The sequence below is a fragment of the Tachysurus fulvidraco genome, chromosome 21, assembly GCF_022655615.1.
Source record: "Tachysurus fulvidraco isolate hzauxx_2018 chromosome 21, HZAU_PFXX_2.0, whole genome shotgun sequence".
Classification (NCBI taxonomy): domain Eukaryota; kingdom Metazoa; phylum Chordata; class Actinopteri; order Siluriformes; family Bagridae; genus Tachysurus; species Tachysurus fulvidraco.
The window spans coordinates 6,691,963-6,718,687 of NC_062538.1; the positions used below are offsets into that span (position 1 = coordinate 6,691,963).

At 36.8% G+C, this 26,725-nt stretch overlaps 2 protein-coding genes across 8 annotated transcripts in view; one reads left to right on the forward strand and one right to left on the reverse strand.

The window, feature by feature from the left end:
• The window catches only part of rap1gap2b (RAP1 GTPase activating protein 2b), a 42,360-nt gene that overhangs the window by 4,790 nt on the left and 10,845 nt on the right, over nt 1–26,725 (reverse strand). For 2 of the 7 annotated variants that reach the window (XR_007138945.1, XM_027156887.2), the window contains exons 1-20: nt 16,809–17,061; nt 15,002–15,086; nt 11,942–11,977; nt 11,762–11,809; nt 9,645–9,680; nt 9,288–9,506; nt 8,865–8,968; nt 8,660–8,738; nt 8,382–8,435; nt 6,821–6,904; nt 6,514–6,614; nt 6,121–6,250; nt 5,830–5,985; nt 5,066–5,137; nt 4,884–4,970; nt 3,560–3,700; nt 3,292–3,435; nt 1,736–1,851; nt 742–849; nt 68–185 (exon numbers count right to left, since the gene is read on the reverse strand). Coding sequence is in view for 6 of the 7 variants with exons in the window: in XM_027156887.2 (XP_027012688.2) it covers nt 68–185; nt 742–849; nt 1,736–1,851; nt 3,292–3,435; nt 3,560–3,700; nt 4,884–4,970; nt 5,066–5,137; nt 5,830–5,985; nt 6,121–6,250; nt 6,514–6,614; nt 6,821–6,904; nt 8,382–8,435; nt 8,660–8,738; nt 8,865–8,968; nt 9,288–9,506; nt 9,645–9,680; nt 11,762–11,809; nt 11,942–11,977; nt 15,002–15,086; nt 16,809–16,939 (2,049 nt within the window). In the remaining variant the exon portion in view is untranslated. Of the gene's footprint in view, nt 1–67; nt 186–741; nt 850–1,735; nt 1,852–3,291; nt 3,436–3,559; nt 3,701–4,883; nt 4,971–5,065; nt 5,138–5,829; nt 5,986–6,120; nt 6,251–6,513; nt 6,615–6,820; nt 6,905–8,381; nt 8,436–8,659; nt 8,739–8,864; nt 8,969–9,287; nt 9,507–9,644; nt 9,681–11,761; nt 11,810–11,941; nt 11,978–15,001; nt 15,087–16,808; nt 17,062–25,777; nt 25,909–26,725 lie in introns of those variants that run through there. The other 5 variants (XM_027156910.2, XM_027156895.2, XM_027156918.2 and 2 more) reach the window with 5 other exon arrangements.
• Nucleotides 25,159–26,725, forward strand: part of st6gal1 (ST6 beta-galactosamide alpha-2,6-sialyltranferase 1) — a 33,487-nt gene continuing 31,920 nt past the window's right edge. The window contains exon 1 of the mRNA XM_027156942.2: nt 25,159–25,175. Within this exon, the coding sequence (XP_027012743.2) occupies nt 25,174–25,175 (2 nt within the window). The 5' untranslated portion in view covers nt 25,159–25,173. The remainder of the gene's footprint in view (nt 25,176–26,725) is intronic.

A 26,725-nucleotide genomic window follows, 5' to 3' on the forward strand; every position in this document is an offset into this window, starting at 1 on the left:
CCCATAGCATGAAGGGATTAGATTAAACTACAAAGTAACACACAAACACACACACATGCACACTCACAGGGTCTCCTTCCTCAAGTGTGTCTGTATCTCCAGCCACACTACTGAAGCTGCTGGTGCTTGATGGAGAGCAAGAGATTTCTGGGCTTTGAGTGCACTCCTGCAGCTTCAGACTGGGTCTACACTCAGACCGGAGAGACAGACAGAGAGACGACTGAAAATATGTTCTAAAGAAGTGTAGACGTTAGAGACATCAAAGTAAAAAAATACAAGACGATCCATCTTCATTCAGTCTGCATATGAAGCATAAATGTCAACATATGGTGTATTCCTGCCGTTTTTATTGTCTGTACTGCTTCTTAAAGACACTGTTGGTATAATCTAGGTTTCTTTGTGTCCCATTACATAAATTCACACTGAAGGTTATAAATTTAAACTCCATTACATAGCATTAGTGCAGTGAATACATTTAATCCAATCTACACCTACAATCTAAAGCTCTAATATACAGTAGCTGTATCTCATTCAAGAATGAAACTTTGCCCTACTAATACAGTATAACAGTATATTAAACATTCAGAATAAGGTCTATTAGATTTTTGTCAGAAATGATAAGATATATACACATATAGTATGATATAATACAGTGACATTTACTTTGCCTTAAAAGTCATCTAGAGGGTGACTTATAAGAGTCTAGGACAAGAGTGTACTGTTAATAATTTGTGACAGTACCTTTCCTGACTCAAGCAGATCTCTGGAGAACTGGGGTTTGATGAGGTCCCCGATTTAACTTCTTGCGAGAGGTGACCGTTGTCTAGACTCCTCTGATCACAAAGCATACTGGAGTAAAGTGTGAACAAAAAGAGGAAATCACTCAGCAGCCTCTTTCTTCACAGTGGGAGTGTGAGGCTGTTTGTGCGCAGTCATTTCTCAGTGAGCAGAGTTTGACAATATCTCAGTACAAATATGGGATGATTTATAGCATCCTTCAGAGCTTTGTGCATCAGAGGCAGCTCTATTGCTGAACGGTTCCCATTTGCTTTTTATTCCTCAGCAAAGCATTTATGAAACATTGCAAGATTACAGCATGTGGGAGTTACACTGAAAAAGCTTCACGTTTGTGTGGCAGCCTGGAAAAACAATTCACATGGTGAACTATTGACATTTTTTACTATACACAGTATATAATTTCTTTCCTGAATCTGTGTCTGATTTCTTTTTTTCTTTTTTTTTTGCACATAGCAAAACCACAAATGAAGTCAAATGTCATAAATTCTACTTTGTCCTCAAAGCAAACTGGGTAACAATTACATTTAAAGATTAAATTCTGACTGCAGTGCAGAAGCATCACAGACATTTTCACAGCCAGCATTTGATTACAAACAGAATTAATTAGGCTTATGTCTGGTTTGATACAGCATATAGCTATCCAAGAACTGTGTGAGGAAATCACACAACAAGCCTGCTTGTTAAATCCAACATGAAGTCGTGGTGCCAAAGTACATTATAGACAAAAAACAGGCTTCAGCTAAAGTTTAATCGAGTTCTAAAGTTTTAAGGTGTTTTCCCAGACTATCACACATAAAATAAGCACAGTATGGTAATAATATTACAAATGTGCCAATAAATACGAATGTACATAAAATGATCAAAACATATGAATTATTTTGGCTGAACTGAGCTCAGTGGAGGTGTGATTGTGTTTCTGCATATCAGTGTGGCTGACCTGCGAGTTAGACGCTCTGTCTGACCGTCCATGCTAGTGTGCAGCCGTGGGAAAAGACACGAGCGTCTCTTCACCGGGCTCTTCAGAGGAGACTTAGCCGTCGATGATACTGGGGACTAAAAGATTTAATTCAGTCAATTTTCTCTGTTAACAAAGCAAACCAAAATAATCTAATTGTCTAAATTATCACTCATTTGACTTGTTTATGTGGTGCAGGACACCGAATGATACTACTGTGAGCAAAAATAAACAAAAAGTTCTTAGAAAGTGAAAAATGTCAGAGCAGCCATCTTGAACCTGGAATCACTTTCTTTCTCAGCACATAGCTTAGCATTCAAATATCATGCAGGAAATCCAAAGTTTAAAGGTTCAACTGTATCTTACAACTAATTAAGATATGAGTTTCTTGCAAATAAAACAAATAATGTCTATTAAGATGCAATGACATATTTGCATGATGTTAACATATTTTCTAACTTCTGTACCAAATTAAAGAGACATGTTTTAGACTAATTATCTACACAGGGAGTAAAAGCACATTATATTTGTGCACTGTTAGAATTTTCGGGTTCACTCGGAGAAGAAGCATAAGTCGCGCTGCTGCCTCTACCTTCAATATGAATTGAGGGAAGAGATTGCTAAATAAACTCTGACATTTTCTGAGATTAACAGGGAGTATCGATACATTAGAAAGGTGTAATATTCAGTGTTATCTATTGGTAACTGTTCACTGGCGTATTGGTGAGTTTATTACAAAAAGGATTATCTAAATTATGGAAACTGGCAGAGTGTCAGTGCTTGGCACATGCTTATCAAAAGAGAACAGAATGAATTTCTAGGTCAAAAGAAAGGACATCACGGTCATAAGATGACGTCATAAACAAATAGTATCACAGTCAGCCCGCAGACAAGCAATTTTCAACCAGGGATTCTTAACCTTTTTTGGTTTCCCTCATCACATCTTAAGGAGCCCAAATTGTTTTGTTTTAAGGAGAGTACTGGGATTGTGCATCACACAGCAGCTTATCAAAGTGAAGAGATGAAGTCAAAAGAAAAAAATCTCATCTCATATGATTATACTTACTTTTATTAGATGCCCACCAGGGCACTAAACCCTGAATAAATAAGTGCTAGCAAATGGTTACATTTATTTCAATTGTCTGGTCCATACCATGACCAGGCTGCACAGAAATATGCTTATTTTTATAAGTTTTTTTTAAGTTAAAAAAAAAACTGATCTGTCCACTGCCAATATGTTATGTAAAGGCCACTTTGATAACAACAAAGCATGCTGAACGGATCAACTCTGCGGCTTAAGAAGTGCTAGCAATAATAACAACAATAATATGACCATTTTTAATGTTTGCATGATTTTCTCATATACCTCTAGTTCAGGTACAGAAAAATAATAGTTGAAGCTGTCTGCATCATAAATGACCCTACAGTATTATTTTGACCCCATGGTTGGGAACCTCTGCTTTAAACCCATTCATAGCAAACAAGAAAAAGTATCTTTAAGCGTATTGATATTGTGGATGGTAACGTGGTGTGCTCACCGAGTTCCTGTTGCACTCAGGGCTGCTGTGGGTGAGACCTGCTCCACTCAGACTGGTGGGCATTCCACCACCGCCTGCAGAACGGCCATGCTTCTGAGAGCTCCCCATCGTCTCCATTGAGTGACTACGCACACGCATTGCACGCTAAGGCAGCCAGAAAAAACAGAGGTAAAAGGACAAGGGTAAGATGTCTCAGTCATCTTTGCTCTTACAAACAGTGAGGTTGCTGTGCCTGATTTTTAATGAAGTAATTTCAGTTTCTGGGCACCTTGATAGACTCCAGTATTCCCCCATGGCTTCCATTCTCCATTCGCTCCTCATCACCGCTGAGCGGCTGACCCAGAAGCACCTGAGTCTGTCTTTGCAGCTCATTATGGAGGCTGTTCAGCAATGCTGTTCGCGTTCTCTCCTAACAAACATACACAGGAAAATATTAGAATATATACATCAATTATATTGTTTTGGAGTTCGGTGGAAGTGAAGATACTTTGGTGTGAAAAAGTGTTTGCTCCTTCCTGATTTTTTCTATTTCTTTGCACATTTGTCACACTTTAATGTTTCAGATCATCAAATAAATTTAAATATTAGTCAAAGATGACACAAGCAAACAAACACAACATGCAGTTTTTAAATGAAGGCATTTATTATTAGGGGAAAACAAAATCCAAATCCACATCTCCCTGTGTGAAAAAGTGCTTGCCCCCTAAACCTAATAACTGGTTGGTCCGCCCTTAGCAGCAAGAACTGCAATCAAGCTTTTGCAAAAACTTGCAATGAGTCTGTTACATTGCTGTGGAGGAATTTTGGTCCACTAATCTTTGCAGAATTGTTGCAAGTCAGCCACATTGGAGGGTTTTCGAGCAAAAACCTCCTTTTTAAGGTCATGTCACAGCATCTCAATAGGATTCAGGTCAGGACTTTGACTAGGCCACTCCAAAGGCTTCATTTTGTTTTTCTTCAGCCATTCAGAGGTGGACTTGCTGGTGTGTTTTGGATCATTGTCCAGCTGCAGAACACAAGTTCACTTCAGCTTGAGGTCACGAACAGATGGCCGCACATTGTCCTTCAGGATTTTTTTGGTAGACAGCAGAATTCATGGTTCCATTTATCACAGCAAGTCTTCCAGGTCCTTTCAGTGGCAAACACTTTTTCACACAGGGCCATGTGGGTTTGGATTTTGTTTTCCCTTAATAATAAAAACCTTAATTTAAAAACTGCATGTTGTGTTTACTTGTGTTATATTTGACTAATATTTAAATTTGTTTTAATCTGAAACATTAAAGTGTGACATACACGCAAAAAAAAAAATCAGTAAGGGGCAAACACTTTTCACATCACTGTACATTATTTGCCCAAACAAGCCTAATGAGCATCCATCTTATAATATAAAAAAATACATACAGGTCATTTTGTAGTGTTAATACTTTAAATTTAATCGCTCATCATTAGTAAGAGCATTACTCATTTCAAGAGTGCGGTAGACCCAGATCATATCATGGGGACACTGAATGTTATCAGGGATGTACAATGAATGGTCCACACACACATTCACACACACTCAAAGAATATGCTGTTGACCGTTTTGTGCTTACCTCAAGCTTGGCAAATCGATCTGAGTGGTAGCAGGCCAGCTCAGCATTGATCAGCTTAGACAGCAGGAACTCTCTGAATTCTGGGCCCTGTTGATGGACATAATGAGGCAGCAAATACAATGACATACAATACAATAAAGTCTTTTCTAATATAGAAGCTGCTATTTTGAGTGCTATTTTACCTTTCTGAAGACTGGTGGATTTGGGAGCGGAGGACCGAAGTGTGGCACATCATCTCTTGCTGTGACGGAGACCTGCAATGCATCATTCTTATTTAGCTAATACGTGAAGATATCTTATTAAGTCTGGTGATGACAAGCCAGATAAATGGTCTGTCCTTCATTATTATCTCCATCGCTGTCTAGCCATATAGAAACCAGTTTAACTGCAGTTTACTTACTGACATTTGTTGTTCATGAACAAATCAGGCCCTCGATTCAAATTTATTTCCATGAACATTATAAGATGATTCATATATGACCTGCTTAAAGATTTATGCAGTCATGTGTGTTAGGAGCACATATTATTTATTAGGGTTTTGATGTAGGGCTCCTTACTGTATTTGTCAATGCATGTTTTTACTGACTTGCTGATTTTGCAATTATTTAAATGGAGTTTTATAACAATTTCAGCCATAGTCAGACAAAGAAAAACAATCACTAATCAATACATCACAGAACTTGTCCAGTTTAGAAAATCATGACAATGAGCCATTTGGCAGTTGAAACAGTCGATTCAGATTCACATCATCTGACTCACTGAAAACAACAGAAATTCCAATGCATACTATATAATAGTTTATTATAAATACATTTTACTTTTGTACCCTGCCTTGTGCATTTATAGGTCCATTACAACCAAATGATGCTTGATAGAAATATATTAAAACATTTAATATATGTGTTTGGCATAATGGTATAAATTATCCTTGTTTAGTTTTTTTTACCTTGTATGTGGTATCGTCTGTCCCGGGATTCTCCACCTGAACCAGGATATATGCATGAAGGAAGTTGGATGCGATCATGTCAGGCACAAAGGGTGTGGCCTCTTCTTGGAAAACTGCTGCCACTATGTCATTTCCTATATGTCTCTTCCTTTGAAGCTGTACAAGGGAAAAAATTATTCATTAGGAAATATAGCCCCAGATGCTTTAGTAAATTTACACATTTATCATGTCTGATAAAACTAGATTATTAGGTGGTGTAGCTAAATGATAGCCCTCAGACTAAATATCTACCTGTTGTGTGTCTCCTTCTGTGAAAGGTAACTTGGTAGAGACATGGAACATAAGCTCCCGGCCTTTGAACACAGTGTAAACTGACTGAGAGCCTGTCTGCCCATTACTGACATCCAGACCACCTCGAAAACTAGAAGAGAGAAAGATCAGGCTCAGTGAGAAATCTGAAGTCTCTGGTCATTTCTTACTATCAGAATAATTTTCACCAATATACATTAGGTACTGTAATGAATAAGTCTAGGAGAAGAAAGGAATAAAATACTGAGCATTTTCATTTGTGACAGTACTGTATTCTTTTCCCCCCAAAGATTGTGCTTAAATAGGCATCCATTTATTAATGAAAGGTTTCTTTCTGTGTGATAAGATGCCCTTGTGACTCTTTATCTCATTTACCCTTTAAAATCCTGCAGTTCCACACAGTCTCCGAGGACTTGGAGGAACTCACTGAAAGCTGGTGTTTCCACACTGTTTCCAAACAGCTCCTCTTCTGATGTCTGGGTTAAACAGAGAGAATAATTCATTATAATTTCATCAAAAAGGATTAGCTGAAGCAAGTGTAAGTTCAACTAGGGGAATCAACTCATCTAATAACAGAAGTGATTTAAGAGCTTTACATTCAAAACATACTATATAAAGTGCATGAATCCAGAATAGTTATTTGCATACATGGGTTGCATTGGTGAAAGTTTGTATCACTGACCTGACCAAAATTCTGGTAGATGACACCAAACTTGAAAGTATTGTTAAGCTCATGTTCATCGTAATTCATGATTAACTGAGATCCCTGTAAAGTAAGAGCAGGAGATTTCAACAAGGTTTGAAAATCAATCCAGTCAGAAATTGTTTAATCAAAGTCCCACCACAGAGCAAATTTCCCTCACAGAGTGAGTTTTCCAAGCTAATCTCTATACCCTAGTGCAGTGGTTCTTAACCTTGTTGGAGGTACTGAACCCCACCAGTTTCATATGCCCATTCACCGAACCCTTCTTAATTGGAAAAATAAAATATGATTTTTTTTCAAATTCAAAACATAAGTATATATTTTACTGGTGCACAAAATGAACCATGCATCACAACATCATTGTGTTCAAAGAACAAAACCATTAAAACACGATTTTCACACAAAAACAAAAACATCATAATGACTATTTACTGCAAATCAGTGTGACTTCTGCTGTTGCCTTTCAGAGACCAGTTCAGAAATGCGTAGCTTCACCTTGGCAAGTGCCACTCTCATGTCATTTTCGCAACAAAGTCTGTTCCTTTTCTTCGTTTTTATGTCCAGCATCCTCGAAAATGATTGCTCGCAAAGATATGTTGTAACAAACGGTATGAAAATCTCCAGAGCTTTCTTAGCAATAACAGGATATGTTACCATTTGTTGACACCAAAACATTGAGAGCGTTGTTGTTCTGAAGAGTTGCTGTTGGACCTGGCTCTGCTGAATTTCAATGATTTCATCCAGGTATTCATCATTGACATCTGTTGTCTCAACACTAAACGTGAACGGCTGTCTCACCCATGCTGGATAAGACTCTCTTTCTTATCCTCCGCCGAACCCCTAAGTCTGACTCACCGAACCCCTGGGGTTCGATCGAACCCAGGTTAAGAACCACTGCCCTAGTGTATTTGTGTAATTATCACAGACAAGATTTTCAACAAGTTTACTGAGAAAAGAAGGTAAAGCCTGTTAATTTTAAAATCATGTATAATGATCATCCAAGGGCATTACTTTTTTCCTGATTTCTTCAGTTAAAATTATATGTAAATTGTTAGACAGTATGTGCCTGATTGTACTATCATTACTCATAAAAGGTTGACAATGTCATCATTATGTTGTTGTATTTAAATCCATAATTTAACATCTAATTCATGTGTTTTTTACCTTATTTTATTGTATTTTAATTATCTACCAGCAGCTTTGACGAGAAAGAGGATTAACCAATGAAGATCTTGCAAATTTATCTATTTCTCTTAAAAAAAAGCTATAGGCTAGCTAGGTACACTCTGAACACAGGGACATTGAGATGATACCTGATGAAGTATAAAAGTCTATAGCAGGAGGAGACAAAGTTTTAGATAGGATGTCTTTGCTCTCCGTTACTAGCATGTTCATAATTCAGTGTGTTTGTGCATTTTGTGCAATATATGCAATATGTGCTGAGGTAGTGGGTGTTACAGTATATAGTGTATAGAAAGGTCCACGGTCTGAAAGTAATTCTTATAAGAACTAAAATTCCCAGATCTATAGACTGACTCACCCTAGGATACAGCACGGGACTAAACCTGAAGCTGCCAATATCTTCACAAAGGAGCTGCAGAAAGAGGCAGAAAGAGAGAACCAAAGAATTAAACTCTGACGAAGGCTCAGTGCATTGATTGAAGTCAATGAGATACACTATTATTATCTCATGCAATTAACTGCTACGATCAAAGTGATCAGAATGGTTGGGGTTTAAAGAGAGTACACATTGATGGATCAAAAGTCAGCATGATTTCAGAGCTCACTCAGTGGAAATTAAAAGCTCTGCGTCATCACCTTGGCTAACTGTGGGACACTGGGGAGCTCAGGCAAACCTGTGACCAAAATCCTGTTATAGATTGTCTTTGCTGGAGTCCTGAGAGAAGGATTGAGGGCATCAGATTCAGAATTTATCAAACAAATGATTGCATTTCTATATAAATGCAATTAGCATTAAATATAAATGCATGTTGAATAGAATCTGTCCCAAAGCTGTTATTACCTTAAAATGATGTGTAGATGCTCCTGATCCTTTGTTTCTTCATGCCGGAGGGACATGACGAGGTTGCCATGGTTGCTGGCCGTGCAGTAGAAGTCAAGGTGTTCCTGTGAAGGGAGGTGTTTCAGAGTCAGGCATAGAGATTAAACAGGAGCATTTCTCCCCTATTTAATCAAGGACAATTGTGAAGAAAAAACCCCAATGTATATAAATGTTTTATCATCAAAAATATTAAAACTTCTATTCAAATAAAACGGACCCCTACTCCTTCCAAAAATCTTCTAACAGGAAGCTTCACCATATACATATTTTTGTTGGTTGTTTGTTTATGATTTGAATCTTTTATTTAACAATGATGTTGCATAACCAGATATAATTACAATAATAATCTCGCCTGTTGGTTAATATTTTTCCCCAGATGCTTACTTTGCCCAGAAAGTGGTTGCGGTAGGCTTTTATGCCATAGTTACTCTCCAGTCGATATCCAAATTCTCCCCCTGAGTTCATGCCTTCTTCATCCTCCTCATAATAACAACTGCTTTCTCCAGAGTTTGGGGTGGCGGCTGGAGTCTCAGGATCTTCGACCCAATAACCTCCAAGCCGTGGAAGGATCACCTGAGGGTATGGCGGACCATCCTCTAGCACCTGATGCACAGAAGGCACATTTTGGAAAGTAAAATAAATGTGTTTCAGATCCTTAGTGTTATACAGTTTAAGATCCAAAATCTATTATTTAGTTAATTGGCTGTGCGTGAAAATCAAACAAACTGAGCTCTCTCTCACCTTTTCGATACTCAGATATGGAACGGATAAGTCATCCTAAAGGGAATAACAATATGTGAAAAGTTTTGTTCTCTCAAACTTTCACATTTTCATCATCTATGCACATACAGAAAAATGCAAATACTATTTACAGATGTAGAGATGCACAGATGAGATGAATAGACATTATTAATAACAATACTGCAAGGTGATAGCAGACAATAACTGGACTTTACATTTCCGAAAAACAATCATGCACATAACCAGAATGAGTACGTGTCAGGGTAAAATGATATGAGAAGTGTCAATATCTTGAATATTATCAAGCTTATCTAATACTCCTCAGCAGGAGATTATAATAAAACAAATATGAGCTCAGCAAACCTATTTTTAAAACATCTTTTTTGGAAAATGTTGCTTCATTGTCAAAATCAAAATAAGAAATATTAGATAAATTAGATAAAATCCACATATATTCAAGATATTTTCAACTTTTTTTACACTGTGAATTGACACATTGCTTAATTGGAACACTACAGGTCAGTGATTCAGGTGGTATCTGGTGGATTTGTGAATATTGGGGAATAAAAGTAACTGTGCAACTATAATGATATCTGAGTGTGTAAATAAACCTTGTGAAGAATGAACTCTGCTGGACGAAACGAGCAAATACAGTAAGCGTTTTTGGTTACACTTAACATAACTGAACACATTTATTAAACATTTATTTAAGGCGTCTCGGATGTAAGCGCTATAATATATGTGAAAACAGGGACTTAAGGTTAGGGTCTCTTGGACATTCCCGAACATTACCGCTAACTATCAAGCATTTAAATGTGTGATGTGTTGTTTAGTAATATCTATAAGATGTTAGTTTTGGCTGTAACACAAACAGATTTATATTAATCTGCTGACTCGTATATGTTATTTTTGCTTACAGTATATGGTAAAGGCTTGACATAATATTGTACAAAATGTGTTGTAAGAATAAATGTTGATTGCGGTGAAGTTTTCTGTATTTAACCTTTTTTCGTATAAGTCTCCAGTGTCACTGATTTGTAACAATCACCAAGGTTTGCCTCAAGTTAGTTTGTTCTGGTTTATCAGTAATGTGACAAAATGTGTTTATTTCTCTTAATAACCTTAAGAGAAGCACGAGAAACAGGTCTGGTGTGGGAATGACTGTGTAGTGTTGCAATAACATAAGTGAAAACTTATTTTGTGATTGTAACTATCATTAAATATAAACACAAATTATTAAAAAGCTTGATGTGTTGTTCATTAATAAATTAAATATACTTCGAATTGATTATTGCACTTCACCTCAAAACACCATACCATTGTTGACTCTGATAAGAACAAAACCTGTCATATATTACTCCTTATTTATCCTGTGAAGTTCTCAAATCTGATCTGGTCAGAAAGCATTCCAAATGATCTAGTTTAACTCTGTCCACAGTCCACTTTAACTCTGGACTGTCACTTTAACTCTGGACTTGCACAGCACAATGCCACTTTATACACTCTATACACACCATACTGCACATGGACACTTTAAGCACAATCATTAAAAAAAAAACATACACATTTATGTATACAGTATGTATATTTATGTATATGTATACATTATTTTTCCACATATATTTTCATATTTTACATCATTTTTATATAGTTTATATTTTTTTTATTTATCTATCGCCTCTTGGTTTTGGTTTATTTTTGTTATCCTAAATTGCATTCCTTTTTATGCTTATATACCGATGCAAAAAGCATTTCACTGCATGTCGTACCCTGTATGTATGTGTATGTGACAAATAAAATTTGATTTGATTTGATCTAATAATAACAATGAACAGATAAAAACATGCACAATAATACACTTACAATGCTTTAATTAAGCTGAAGACCGTTGAAGCTTTGTCCAAGCTTTCCATCAAGGGATACTAGCATTCCACAAAATCCGGTCTTTAATAAATAAAACATTGGAATTGCTGCCAAATTGGAATTGCTGTGGTATGAGGAATGAGTATATGTAGTATTATAAATATACACATTGTGTTTCAGTCTTATTTAAAACCCAGTGACACCACCTTTGACCTGTAGTGTAGCCTTAAGCTTATTATCTGTGCTCTGCAGACCTTTACTCCCTGTGAGCCTGGTCTCATCTCATCCACCTCAGACACCTGCTAAGGGTCAAGGTCAAACAGTCATGACATCATTGACTAGTTGACGTAGGAAATTTGTTCATTTTTAAGTCACACAATTTACTCTAGGAAACCTGTTTGTTAGGCAGACAAATACCTTTTTTATATTCTTACCTCCATCTTTTCGAGTGAATCAAAAAATGGTGTAGACTGTGGGGGGAAAAATAAGATCAATTAATCCGTGAACCCAAAAGGCATAATATAATAATTGGTAAACATGACAGTTTACTCTTATTTGGTTGATTTGACACTAATAATGTCCCACTCACATTAAAATTAAAATCTTAGCAATTAAAAATAATACATTTAAATGTAAATAAATGACTCCGTCCAAGGTGTATGCTGCCTTGATGCCCGATGACGCCTGAGATAGGACACAGGCTCCCCGTGACCCGAGAAGTTCGGATAAGCGGTAGAAAATGAGTGAGTGAGTGAGTGTAAATAAATGTATTCCTTTATTATTATTTCTATCCAACATGTGGACAAAGCTAGAAAGAGACGATGTCTGTGTTCAGTCAGGCATGTTTTATTGTTAGTGATATTCTTTCCCCTTCCAAAACTAAATAAATAAATAAATAAATAAATAAATAAATAAATAAATAAAACATTTTTTTTGTTTCTGGGTCTAGGGACTGTCTGACTCACGCTCTACTGATCAAGAAGGACACTATTTCTACAACATCATAAGCACTTTCTGCTCAGTAAAAGACAAAATAGGTACTTTTTTTGTATCCTATAGGCCGGGCATCACCAAATGGCGGACCGCGGTCCAGATCCGGACCGAGTGACGGGTCTGCCCGGACCCGTTAAAATTCTAATATTATCATATTAAGCATCTCCTTATTATAATCTAATATTATAAGATTATATAAGCTCTTTGATATTAATAAAAAGATAAATCTTTCGTTCATGCGCAATCTAGTTATTACGACAGGAGCGTCATTAAAAGCCAAGCCAAAAACAGATTGTTTCTGTTGCATACTCCAGAGCAGAAGGTGGCAGTAATGCCCCTAATTACGCTGTCAGGACAATTAAGATTCAAACTGCTGGCAGGACAGTTACATGCCCATTTCTCTCACTAGGATGGAAGTTGGAAAGGGAGTAAGGAGAGATGGAAAGGAGAGAGGAAAAAGGGAGCTGCTCAAAGCTCTGCACTTTTCTTTTATTCAGTGAATTCTGCCCTGTTCTATTTTACTTGAAATGTTCTTTTGCCTAAGGTTCCTGTGTTATTAATGTAGTTAATGTTTAAAAAAGTCTTTTGTTTAATTTTTTTCTTAAAGATTAAAAGCACTTTTATTTTATTCAAAAGATTCTGAATGTTTTACATTACTTGAAATATAGGCCCTAAGTTCAGGCTGCTCAAAGCTGTGTTTGCTCTTTTTATTTATTTTATTCAGAAGAAATTTAGTGTCTGTTGTGTGTTACTTGACATGTAGTAAAGACAACTACAGGACTGTTTTCCATTCAAGTGCCATACAGGTTGGAAATCACTTAAAATTTAACAATAAATTATATTGAAATGTATGTGCGCTATTGATTTTATTAACATGAGGGTACACTATTTTAAGTGACAATATAAGATTCAGACCTTTCCTGGGAGGAAATTTTAGTAACTGGACCTCTTTGAATTTTAATTGAATACCCCTGCTATAGGCCTTTGCACTAGTGGCATAGCCATGTACTGTACCTCCTCTTCTCCCTGGACCCTGGCCCTATATCTTTCAGCATTAGTGTTTTGGCAAAATGGAAGAATGTTTTTCGCATTTATGTCTTTCTCTCACTACATTAGTGAGCATGCATTACATCAATACCTCATGCAGTCCTTTACCGTAAGCAGACAGTCAGTACTGGCATAATGCTTGTGAAGGTAGTTGAATTTAGGAGAGAAAAATGTACTGTATACTCAAACAAGCTTTCTTTTTTCCTTCTTCTTTAGTACAGATCTGATATGATGTTGTAAATACAAAAAAATTGATCACTACAAATGGTCACTACAAAATCGTTTAATTTAAATCGATTCAGTTCCTTAGAAACAAATATATAACTTAATAAAAAAAATGAAGCCAGATTTGAGAGAAATGTGATATATTCTATATATATATATATATAAAACAAACAAACAAAACGCAATTTCATTTTTATTCCACACAGAATAGATGCTCACCTTGCAGTTGACCGTTGTTGTGTATCTCACTATATTGGAAGTGCCAGTATCGTTTTTCCATCGGCTTTAACTTGAATCTTTCACTTCCCCAATTTTCTCTCTAATTTGGTTTTGGCTAGTTCCTACCAACCAGCCACTTCTCCGCTTTTAAAAAAAATATCAACTGTGGAGGTTGAGGGCTAACACGCTTCCTCTAAGACACATGAAACCAGCCAACTGCATCTCTTTCGGCTGCCGTTCAGGCGGAGAAACACACTCAGATGTCATTATAACAAGCTTTGCTATTTCTCCTTATATATATATATATATAAGCCCACAGATGCTTATGATTGGCTGATGTCACTGTACTTGACAGGGAAGAGAGAGACTGTATAATCCCTCCCAAAGAGAAAACATGGCCAATTTTTCTACCAAGTCTCCTTGGCATGGATGAGCACAGAATTGGTATTATTTAAACTTATGATCTCAATATGAAAGAGTGCATGCTTTTCTGGTGCACCGTTCATTAGCCTGAATATCTGCAACATATGTATTGCTGATTAGAATTTTTTATTTGTACCCCTTTAATAGAACCAATTAACCATTTAATAGAACTGATTGGCATTCTGGTTTACATTTACAGTATTTGGCAGACACCTTTTTCCAGAGCAATTTACATTTGTATCTCATTATACACAACTGAACAATTGAGGGTTAACGGACTTGCCCAGGGGCCCAACAGTGGCAGCCTGGTGGACCTGGGCTTTAAACTAATGACCTTCCAATAGGTAGTCCAACACCTCCAAAAACCAAAGCTTTTTAATAGCATTAAAGTATCAGATCAAGTAAACCCCAAAATGCAGCATAAATTAATAGAATTATTGCAGACTTTGCCGTATTGCTGCAGCACCTCTCACAGAGCAAAAAATGATAAACAGAATTAGGTTTCCAATCTGTAAATTTATCTCCAGCTTCTTTGCAGAAAGTTTGCTGTATTCCTGAGTCATGCAATACAAAGGGACTTAGCTCACCTTCAAGGCAGCAGGAGCAGTTCTTGGTGGAGATGGAGGGCAGTCTGCCAGGGGAATACTTGAGATGGTCAGCATCTCCTGCTTCCTGTAATATACATTGTCATGTAAGAAACATTAGAATGTTATACCAATTGCATACTACTTGATCGCACGGCAAACAGCTTCAGACCTTCAACCATAACCTTGGATGTACATCCACCCTTTTACAATCTCTAACTTTAGCTAGAATGAGCTCGCTCCATTCCATCAGTATAAAGTTCATCCAAAGGAGATGGACCTCATCTAACGTCATCCGTTCTCCATACAGAACTCTTTAGAATTTAAGAAAAATCCCAAGCATGCTTTGCATTTTTTATAGCATGGCACATTATATGGTATAAGATTGAATGTGTGTGTGAGAGAAAGAGACAGAAAGATGAACAAGCCTAAAAATATCTGCCCAATAATTCATACAGTCTCTGTAGGACTTAAGAATAGCTTCCAAGGATCCATCATCGGACATGTCTCTAGTTCCTATTAGGCAGCCGTTGCCATATCATCCATTATACTTAATATAGAGGTCTCAGACGTTATGGGTGAATTATTTTGGAATTGCAAACAGTGGCATATGAGAGTGCAAATATGTGATTTTGACACACTGAATGCTTGATTATGATAAAAGTAAAAGATCATTGATAAAGCAGAAGACATATCACAAGATCTCAGCTTTCAGTTACTTAATTTTAACAGCTAAACAACCTAAGCCAGTAATTCACCCTTTAAATTGATCCTTGCTGTGTCATAATCCCTATCTTTCATGCCCCAGAATGATTCAGATGTTTTTTTTTTTCGGGGGGATCTGGTTTGACATTTTTATCGCTTCCAAATCCAGGCTGTTGCTGAAGTAACAAATGATTTCCAAACCAGCTCATCACTTTTGCAGACAGACTTGTGTAAGTGTGTAGAAAAAGCCATTTTTAAGGCCTCAAGCACACAGACTCTCAACAGAATGTACACCATGTTTCATAGTTTGTCTTAGAAAAAATCCAACCAAACCTATCAATACTAAATATTATTTAATTATAGATATCAATCAATATCACCTCACTTCACATATATACAAATCAGTGTTTAAAGTCACGCAATAGTTGTTTTTAAGCTAATATACTACAGTTCTATAGTAAACAATTTAATAAATTGCTTGTCTGGTGGTTATGCGGAAATTGTTACTAGGCACATAGAAATGCTACATTTATTAAGAAAAAAAGGTTGTAAATAAGTAAATTAGAAACATCCCCTTTCCTTTGGTGTGTTACATTGTCTTAATTTTGAGATCTGGTGCCTGGGTAAATATTCTTACATATTCCTGACTACATGACTGTACACAGTTCAATGTGTGCTCAAACTAAACTGCTGGTATTAGTTTAGACTTTATTAAAAAGCTAGTTGAGGAACAAACACGCCCCTGGCAAAAACTGATAATAAAATGTTATACTTTTTGGTAATCAGTTGGCAAACAAGAGGCAATAATGAGCACACAAGGGATTGAGCAAATGCATAAATGAATAAACAATAAACAACGTTCAGGAACAAATCAACGTAAACTTAAAACCTGGATTAAAGAAAGCCCTTCAAGACTGTAAGGTAAAGAGCAGAATGCTATTATATCATGTTCGTGTAAATTTCAAAACTACAAAGCACAATGTCTCTGAAAAGTACTAGTCCTCTACAGTTGTAATCAATTATCTCTGACTGTTCACATCTGAGCAAGAATAGATGTGAACACATATACACACACACACACACACACACACACACGCTCACCCACCGCTGGCTGCCTTTGCTTCTGAGTATCTCTCTTTCTCGCTGTTTGCGTGAGCGGTGCAGGAGTCCGATGAGAGCCACAGCTGCACGTATCCCTGCTCTCCTGCACCGCATCCTGGATCTGAGCTCAGACATACCTCAGTCTCCTAGTCAGACTTGCACCTGGATTCAGTCTCAGTCTGCCTACATTACAGTGGCACTGAGCTTCAGCCCACGCTATTCCACTATTTCCTGAGAGTGAGTGTCTTTGTGTTGGAGCATCCTTCATCATCTGTCTGTCTGTCTCTCGCTCTCTCTCGCTCTCTCACTCATTTTTTGTCTGTCTTATTCACGCTGCTCCACCAGCCCTCCCTTTCGGCTGGCATTTCGCTGCATCTCTCTCTCTCTCTCTCTCTCTCTCTCTCTCCCTCTCTCTCTCTCCTCAGCTCATTAACCTCTGTGAGCCTTTGTATGTAGCATATCTCCATTCTGTGTCCATTTGTTATGTTATGATTCTCTCACACCTTTGTTTTTCCTGCGTTCTATGGAACGAGGGCAAATTGTACCAATTCATATCCTTATTCTCCTGTGGATTTTCTAATTATAATGGCTGTCTACATTTTCTGCTCTCTAACAAATACAAGCTCTTCTCCACCCCATTGGTGACAATTAATAGCACGATCCCGGAATGTTGATTTTAATTGCCATATACAAGTACTGCGAATATTTACATGTATTTTCAGGAAGTAAGTAGCCTATCTGGTGACAACAGGAGCAAATGAAAAATGACCAGTCATTGATTGCAACAGACTGTCCTATATTTGCCCTAGCCATGATGAGGTTAAGAGTCTTTGAAAACCAAATTATTTCTGAAGCGGTAAGATTCATTACTTTCACTGAAAGCACATAAAGGCCGCATAATAGCCACCAATCTGGAAAAACAAAGGGCAACATATTAAATAGAAGAGCACTAATTAAAATTTACTCCATTAATCAGGCAGCAAATACCTATGATTGTCATCATCAGGGTTCAAACTCTAACTCAAACTAAATAACAAGGTACCTGGTGTTTACCCGTCCAACAGTTTGATTTATAGTTCTTAGCCTTCACATTTTTTCCTGTAGCACATCAGCACCATCCATTTTCCCACCATTATTTTTGAGGCAAGGACAAACTCCCTGAGATGACATGAAGAAACCTTGAGAGAAAGAATCAAACGGTAAGCCATAATTTTCTGGATGAAACCCGATAGATGTCCAGTATGTGAATAGTTTGAGTCCTCAAATGAGTACAGGATAATTACACAATTACAGTTGGAAATCCTGGATGTAGATCTACAGTGTGCAGGTGAAACTGTCTACTAATGCAACGTACGTTTTAGGAGAGTGCAAATCTTTTTTTTTTCTGAAACCAAGCACAGGAGCAGAAGGTGAGTCACAAATGCAGAAAGCTCCTAAAAGAAGAAGACCATCAGGATAAAAAGAACATTTTCAGATGGTGTTATCTGATGAGTTGGCAGAGTGAAATACTTTTAAAAGGATGAACTTTGGTGAATGGCTATCACATCAAGTCACATGGCTGCAATTGAGTCTTTATCCCACATAGAAGAATGGCCAATAATGAGATGCTGCCAGCATGCAAATTTGCTCTGTCCCTGTGAATCTAGCTTCCACACAGCACCTTGCAATTGCCAATACTTATTCACGAGGAGATGATAATGTATTCTGAGTCCACTGTAAAAACTAGCTTTCCTTTCTAACACATGGAATGAATTTGGCATACAGACAGTATTGCAGTCATATTAAATTCCAAGCAGAGGTGAAATGCAACTAGTTTGACCCTAGCTGTAAAGAGCATGTGTGGCTTCGGCAGATGTGTTAACACTTTCAGTTACAGAGAATGCATACAAATGTTTAAGGGTGTTATTTTCTAAGCAGGTGAAGCACATGCTCTCATTAGGAGGTGCATATGAAAACACAAAACTGATGAGATAATCATGCCAACATTCCCTCAGCAGCTGCAGTCCACAAATGCATGCGGCTGTTTATTTATTTTCTGTATTGAAAAATACATTTCTTGACAGATCATGACTCGTCATGAGATCCATTTTTAACTGTGATGTAGCTGAGAGTGAGGAACTCTCCTCTCCTCTGCCTGTTGACATTTCTAATACTTTTTTTTAATGACAAAAGAATCAAAAATAAAAACACATCCAGTTTAGACCAAACTGAGTTTGGATCTGTATCTGAATATGGAAATGGATATTTGGAGCACTAAACAGACATGGAAATACAACCCTAATATACATACTGTATGATGATGATACATTTTCAGATCCCTCTCTTGCCCTCAATGAGAGTGTCATCTGTCTCTTTACATGGGCTTCTAATCCACTAATCCACTACCAATCTAGGACAGACTGAGCAAATCCTCCTATTAGATATATAGTATATAACCTAAAAATATATAACTATTTTGATTAACACAGCAACATTACATGAAATACTGGATCATTTTTTTCTAGCTTTTATTAACAAAATAGATGTATGTCATCCTTGTAGATGAGACTTCTATTTCAGTAAAGCAGACAGTGAGAGCGCAATAGACACCTGTTGTGTGCAATGTGATGGAAAAGTCAAAGAGAAATCGAAGGCTGTGAAGGCTGGAGGTTAAATGCAGTGTATGGCGCTGTATAGACTCGGAGTGCTTCATTAAGACCATTCATTCAAGCAGACAGGCAAAGAGAGGCAGAAACTCTTGCGCCTCGATAAGCACTCACAGCTGATGAGATGGGAGACATGCTCAGGGACAGGTGTTTAGTGTGCATGGCCATGTGTGACAGCTCTACACACACACACACACACACACACACACACACACACACACACACACACACACACACACACACACACACACACACACACAGCTTAAACACACCATGGCATAGGATCTCGGTGTGAATGTGTGTACAGGTCTATGGAACTATAATGGAGCCATGGAGGTTTATTATTACCAGTATTCTTAACTATATTTCCTCAATAGTTTTGATCATTTACATACTCACATTCCACTTTCTTTGGTGGATATTGCTCATGAATCCAAACAGCCAATCATTTGTTAGCAGCAGAAGAGATACAGGTCAAGAGATCAGCTCAACCATCAGAATGAGGGAAAATGTGATTTTTGTGATTTCATGGTTGTTGGTGCCAGATGGACTGGTGTGAGTATCTTTTTTGTAAGGTATACAAAGGGATTTTACACAGTATAATGCTAAATATATATAGATATATCTCATAAGTTCTACTCATTGAAAATACATTTTATGAGACATTTATGAGAGATGATGAAAGGTGAAACCAGTTTAAGCTGACAGGAAAGCTATGATAACTCAAATAATCAATCTTTACAACTGTGATGAACAGAAAAAGCAACTCAGGAAACACAATGCACCAAATCTTGAGACAGAGACAGGCTAAAATGGCAGAAAACCACAATCTCTCTGATACTTTCAGCTGAGAACCTGGACAGTTGAACAGTGGAAAAACATTGTCTAGACTTTTTCCAATCTCTAACTGACTACATTCTAAGAAACTGGTTTGTATGGTATATATACAATATAATGGATATATGGATCTAATCTAGGAACACTGGACAGAAATACACCCGGGATATGATGTTAGGTGGTTGCTTGAATATGCATGTTCCCAGACAGGAATCTGCAGAAAGGACACCAATTATTCTTGACACCAGACATGTGAGGACACAGAGACAGGTTTATCTGCCTTTCCAGCTTGACAAAAACCCTCCTTTGATGCATGTGGTGCAGCAATAGGTGGTGTGCTCAGCAGGGAAGCTGCAATGTCTGCTCTTGCCCCATCACCGCTCATGTCTTCCTCTATCTTTCCTTTGCATAGCCTTTCATTTGTGCCCAGTGCAAATGAAACAGTACTGACCTACAGGTTTCCGTTTTTTTCTCTAGCATCCTGTGCCCATCGCTTTTATTCACCTGTTCTCTCTCTGACCTTTTACAGCATGTGTTTGTCTCTCTTTCTCTGAGCTTTCACTGGGTTAGAGGCCAACAGTTAGCAACACGTGTAGATACATAATGGATAATGTCAGCAGCCTCACAACTCATTCCTCCTCCAATTCCTGTAGTCATCAAGGCAGAAATGCTGCATTTTGCAAGCCAAAATGTCATTGATTCCAGAAATAATTTTGCATTGAACTTAAGGAAAAGGCCAAAACCTGTCTGACATTGCACAGAGAGAGAAAGAGTGAGTTGGGGAGAGAGAGAGAGAGAGAGAGAGAGAGAGAGAGAGAGAGAGAGAGAGAGAGAGAGAGAGAGAGAGAGAGAGAGAGGCTGAATTGGATCTATGAAAACACTGTATGGCTGCATGTGAAAGAAAGAAAGGATAATGATATATAATACTCATATATCTAACACACACACAACAGCAATATGGTTTTGATGGCATGGTGATGATGATAACACATGGAATAATGAGAATCATCCTTTTTGTAAACATCCTTTTAGTCAAAGAAAGAACAAAAATATTTATAGACATGTTTAAACAAATGTAAATGTACTAAATATTAACATAATGAACCTTTATATTAACCTTTAGGTCTATGTAGCTATATGCAGATAAGATTGTTATATTCGTTACATGACTTTTTATCAAAAAAAGCTCTTTTAATTTCTTCATGGCAATTATTAACCAAAAAATGTTTTACATGTTTGTAACCGCAATTATAAGGCAATTATAATATTTCAAATACTAGAAGCAATAAAAAAAAAACATCATTTGCAAGCATAATCATTTGGTTTCAAAAGATGTCAATAATTTAGCCAGATATATGTTTTCGGAGGAAATATTATGAATTATAAATAGGTCTAATGTGCATGATTATTATAAGATAGGAAAACAAAACTGCTCTTCTCCATTACATTATTTATAATAGAGAAATGGTTTCATATGCACACATATCTTTACTTGTGCACTTGTAATCATTGGGACTTTAAATCCTTTTTCACTAGGACCACAATTCACCATTTATTCTTTAATTAAACAGAATATCTCACATGTTTTTTAACGTGAGCTTAAACATTATCTATACAATTCCATTCTTGCCTGTTTGCTATGCAGGAGTAACAGGTCTGAAATTCTATAAGCATTTGTCTCAGAGGAACACCTACCTTTCTTTTTGCTAATTTAGCCAAATTAGTTTGTTTTCATTCAGCTATTAATTGTTTAAATGAACTCTTTAACGCACCCTCAAGGATAATCAATAAATTCCAATGTTGTTGCCTTCCACCACAGTGACTTCATTAAATATGGATAAACTTGGAAAACAAATGTGCTGTGTGTGGCTTTAGTTAAACATAATTCATGCTAATTCATGCTTAGCTGTTTATCTAGACTGTTACTAGCAAACTGAAAACTAACTCTTCTGTTTTAAATGATGAGTCGATGAAATCTAATCTCTCAAGCCTCCAGAGTGTAGAGATAGATTTACATAGAGTTACATTCGTCACATCAATAAATATAAGGTTTACATTTGTAGCTAAATACTTCAGAAACAGATCTGAATAATATGCTTTAAGAATATTTGAATAATAATCTGTAAATCGATGATAAATGCAAATACAAATCACAAAGCTCAAATAGAAATGAAATGGCATAAACTGTGGTATTTCATGTTATTACCTAATAATGGAGAAGATAAATAGAAGCAAATATTAAACATTAAGGGAATTAAGTAAAACGCATATAAAGGAATCGTGGGCTTGGCTACACAAATCAGAAACAGCATTATATTTTGTATTTCCTGCTTAATTCTTCTGCCTAATCATTCTTTTTCACCAATCTCTGTCATTATGAGCGGAGGGTAAATCATAATCTGGCCGTCAGCAGCTTTCTAAAAATACAAGTGTACATCAGTGTGTGTGAATGTAGGTCCCTCTACTGGTAAAGAGTTGGTAGGAAAAGGAAACCACTCTTCTCCATTACGCCATATATAATAGATGGATGGTTTTATGTGGCACATCTTTACGTGTGCACTAGACATTTGATTATTCAATACCGTGGACATAACAAAGATGCAAATAAAACTGTTCGAAACAATGAAGCTCTTCATATCTGAGATGCAGAATACTTTTTCAAAGCATAAAACTAACTTTGTCGATGCTGGAAACCACTAAGGTAAGGTACCCATATATATACACCCATATGTATATATTATTGTTATTATTATTGTTGTTGTTGCTGCTGCTGTTGTTGCACAATAAAACACATTAACAACTATGTATCCAAATGATAAAATATCTGAAATTGATTCCAACAGTAATTCATAACTTCTGCAAAAAATATCAACCTCCACCCAAAATAATGAAATTTCACACCAGCCAGCTAAAACAAATCTGGCGTATCTAGCGTAAGCAAAACTTTCATGTCGATTTCAATTCCCTGCTTAGTTTCACAGCAGCGAGAAGAGAAAGTGCTCAGTGTACAGTTGTGCAGATGACAGACTCAGCAGGCAGCGTTAGGCAACACAACTGTCCTCAACGATCACACTAAACCTGGTCTGCAATGGAAAACGAAAGAGTTAAATATCTACTGTGGTTTTGCGCAAATTGTGTAAGTTATCAGTTACTGTTGCACAGTGATAGTTTCCCAAAAAAAAAAAAAGGATGTACATAATGTACTGTGGGTGATTATAACGACATGAGATAATCACATATTTTATTTACTTTACACAGTTACTTATACAAAATATTTATGTATGTATAATATTTAATACATGCGTATTTGTCTGTATTCCGCTAAATTTTGGCAAAAGAAAGAAGAAAGAAATGCAATCCTGCTGATTCTGTGAACAGCATTCAAAACTGGTTGTGTAACACTTTTCTGCCTGTCTGAGCACCTTCGACTTGAGGCTACACATCTATTTTTCATCAGATGAAGGCACCATTACCCTCTATAAAGGAGAGAGAGAGAGAGAGAGAGAGAGAGAGAGAGAGAGAGAGAGAGAGAGAGAGAGAGAGAGAGAGATTGATGGCAGTGATACAGTATAGAGAGTGAAAGAGCATTCGGGGATGTAGCAAATGTATATAAACTTTAATTTTATTATAAACATCAATTCAAAGCCAGAAGAAATCCAAAAATCTAACTTGAGATTCTACAGGCAGAAAGAGCAGAGTTTAGGGAAGAATGATATAAACAGTGATAGCATATTGTAATTAAATTGCTACCCATGAGGACTGCAGGGATGATGGTTATATCAGAGTTAAAGCATTGTTTGCTTTAGGAGTGATTTTTAAAAGAAGAGCACTCTTTTTATACTCTGAAGCATGTTACAAAAATAATTACAAAATACTATTACATTAAAAACCCTTTATTCTTTGAATACTTTTGAGGTATTTTACAAACTAAAGGAAAAATGTTGCTGTTTAATATAATTCTTGACCTGAGGTGAAATCTGATAGATATCGCTGGTATGGCCCCTTTCACTATTTTTGGCTCTTTGTCTTGTGTTGTTTTATGTATTGTATATATTTCAATGTGTGAAATTATTCTGTATTCAGCACTGCCATTCTGTCCAGGACTCCCTTCAAGAAGAGATCTTCTGTGGCAAATAAAGGATAAATAAAAAAGAGTGGTGGAAATTGGAGGTTGATTATATTGGAGATTGATAATTTTCTAATTATAGCACATCCCAAAGTGTTTGTTTTTTTCCTCTTTTCCCCCTGCCCCAAATGCACCCCAATTTGGCAATTCCCCACCCTGCATCTCTCCTCTATCATATTACAGCTACCACCTGGGATAGTTAAGACATGCACATGCTTTCTCCAAGACATCCGAAACCAAGAAACCCTGTGTGTACAAACTGCTGTCTACCTTCTTCCACATACCGTACATAAGCTTATAAACGTCCATAAATGGCTACATTTGCTGTGATTGACAAAAGAAAGAATACACAATTTCTCCTATCCAGAGAGTACAGCCAGATTTGCTCTATTGTCTCCTGGACACAGAAGGCTGTGGAATTGTCAGGATCTGATCTCGTAATCTCCTGACAATATTTCAAATACATTTTTTGCTCCCAGAATTGGGAGCCATTTTTAGATATATAATGCTAAGAATAACAGGTTATTTATCTTGGACTGATATCCTGCTCACAGGAACACACAAAAAATTATGCTCATTCATCATTTGCCAGCATTTGCAGTGGGCAAAAGTAGTAATAATAATCAATGCCACACTCATGAATTCTTAAGTCAAAGATTTTTTTTTTTTCCAGGGAGAATAATGTGTGGTTCTGTGTTACCAATGTCAACTCATCCGACCACAACCTGTGACGACATAGATACCACAAAACCCATGGGAACATGTAAGTAACTGGAATTACTTTTTACTCTATTGGGCTATTGTTGTAAAAATGGGATAAAAATGCAGAATAAATGTCAGCAATGCTAAAGGACATTGTTAGAATGAAACAGTTGTGTATTAGTCAAATAGTTTAAACATCTGCTGATTGCCCTTATAGCTGCCCTGAGAACATCCATTATAAGCACATTCTATTCTTTTCTTAGTACAGGAACACGTCAAACCTTTTGTTCACAATAATCACATGGAAAAATTCAATAAATATCAAAAATCTCTATTCCTTTAACAAACGTTTTCTACACATGCATCTTGTCTATCAGGGGTCCAGCTACACACAAATCCCATCAAAATTTTTAACAACATTGTAAGCAAGAAGTAAACCTGTTATTTGACCGTTTATCCATATAAAAATAAATATAGTATAATATAATATAATATAAATGAGTCAAAAAAGTTGACCATCTCTACATAAATCATTCTGAGACAAAACAGCTAAGGCTGCGGATGCAACACCACAATAAAATGAAAACAAATGTGCATATATGTATGCACTTTCACACACCACACACACACATTGTTTATTTGCATGCTAAACTCACAACTCACCACAGTTTGCGTGGCATGTTCACTGTGCTGTGTCTTGTCTAGTTACTCAATTTCCAGTTTTCACTCACAGGACGGAACAAGAGATGTGCTTGCAATGGCTACTTATTACACTGTCATAGGATGAATATGAAGCACTTCACTTTGTTGTTTCTGCAAGGGGTGGGAGGAGAGAAAGAGAGAGAAAGAGACAGAGAGAAAGACAGAGAGAGAGAGAGAGAGAGAGAGAGAGAGAGAGAGAGAGAGAGAGAGAGAGAGAGAGAGAGAGAGAGAGAGCAGGAGAAAAGTGGCAAGCGACCATGTCCATATAAACCACAGTGAGCTCTAGGTGCCCTCTCTGTCAAGACTGGTTTGATAAATAACACATTTGGATAGACAATCGGGCTGTGGAAAAGAGGTAGGAACTAATTACCATAGATGTTAACAGGATGCATAATATACACTTGGAATTTCCCATACACAGCAGAGAGTTGATATTTGACATACTTTAATAAATCATGAACAAACTATGGATAAATCGAAGTGAATTCATACCATGTCACCTAGAACTGCATTTTTGCCTGGCTCAGTGTACTGTAATTGCATTACCTTCAGAGTTTTGCATTAATATGTGAATCAATTTATCATCACATGTTTTTCACATCATTTAATCAAACCTAAAGACATTCACCCCAAAAAATATTTGGCACATTCCACAGATCACATGTTCAATAGGAAGTTGCATAGTCCAAAGGAAATTGCATAGTAAATTCCTGTGTTCTTATGCTGTATTTTTTTTTATAGTTTGTTATATTGACTAAAGTGGTCATTTGGAAAGTAATCCTTTTATGCAACAGTATACAGAGGAATTTAAAAAAAAATAAAGCTCCTGTTACTCAATCAACCAAGAAACATAACAAAAAGTTGGACTGTTGTCTAACATACTGTAGGTTACACATTTGTTTTTAATCT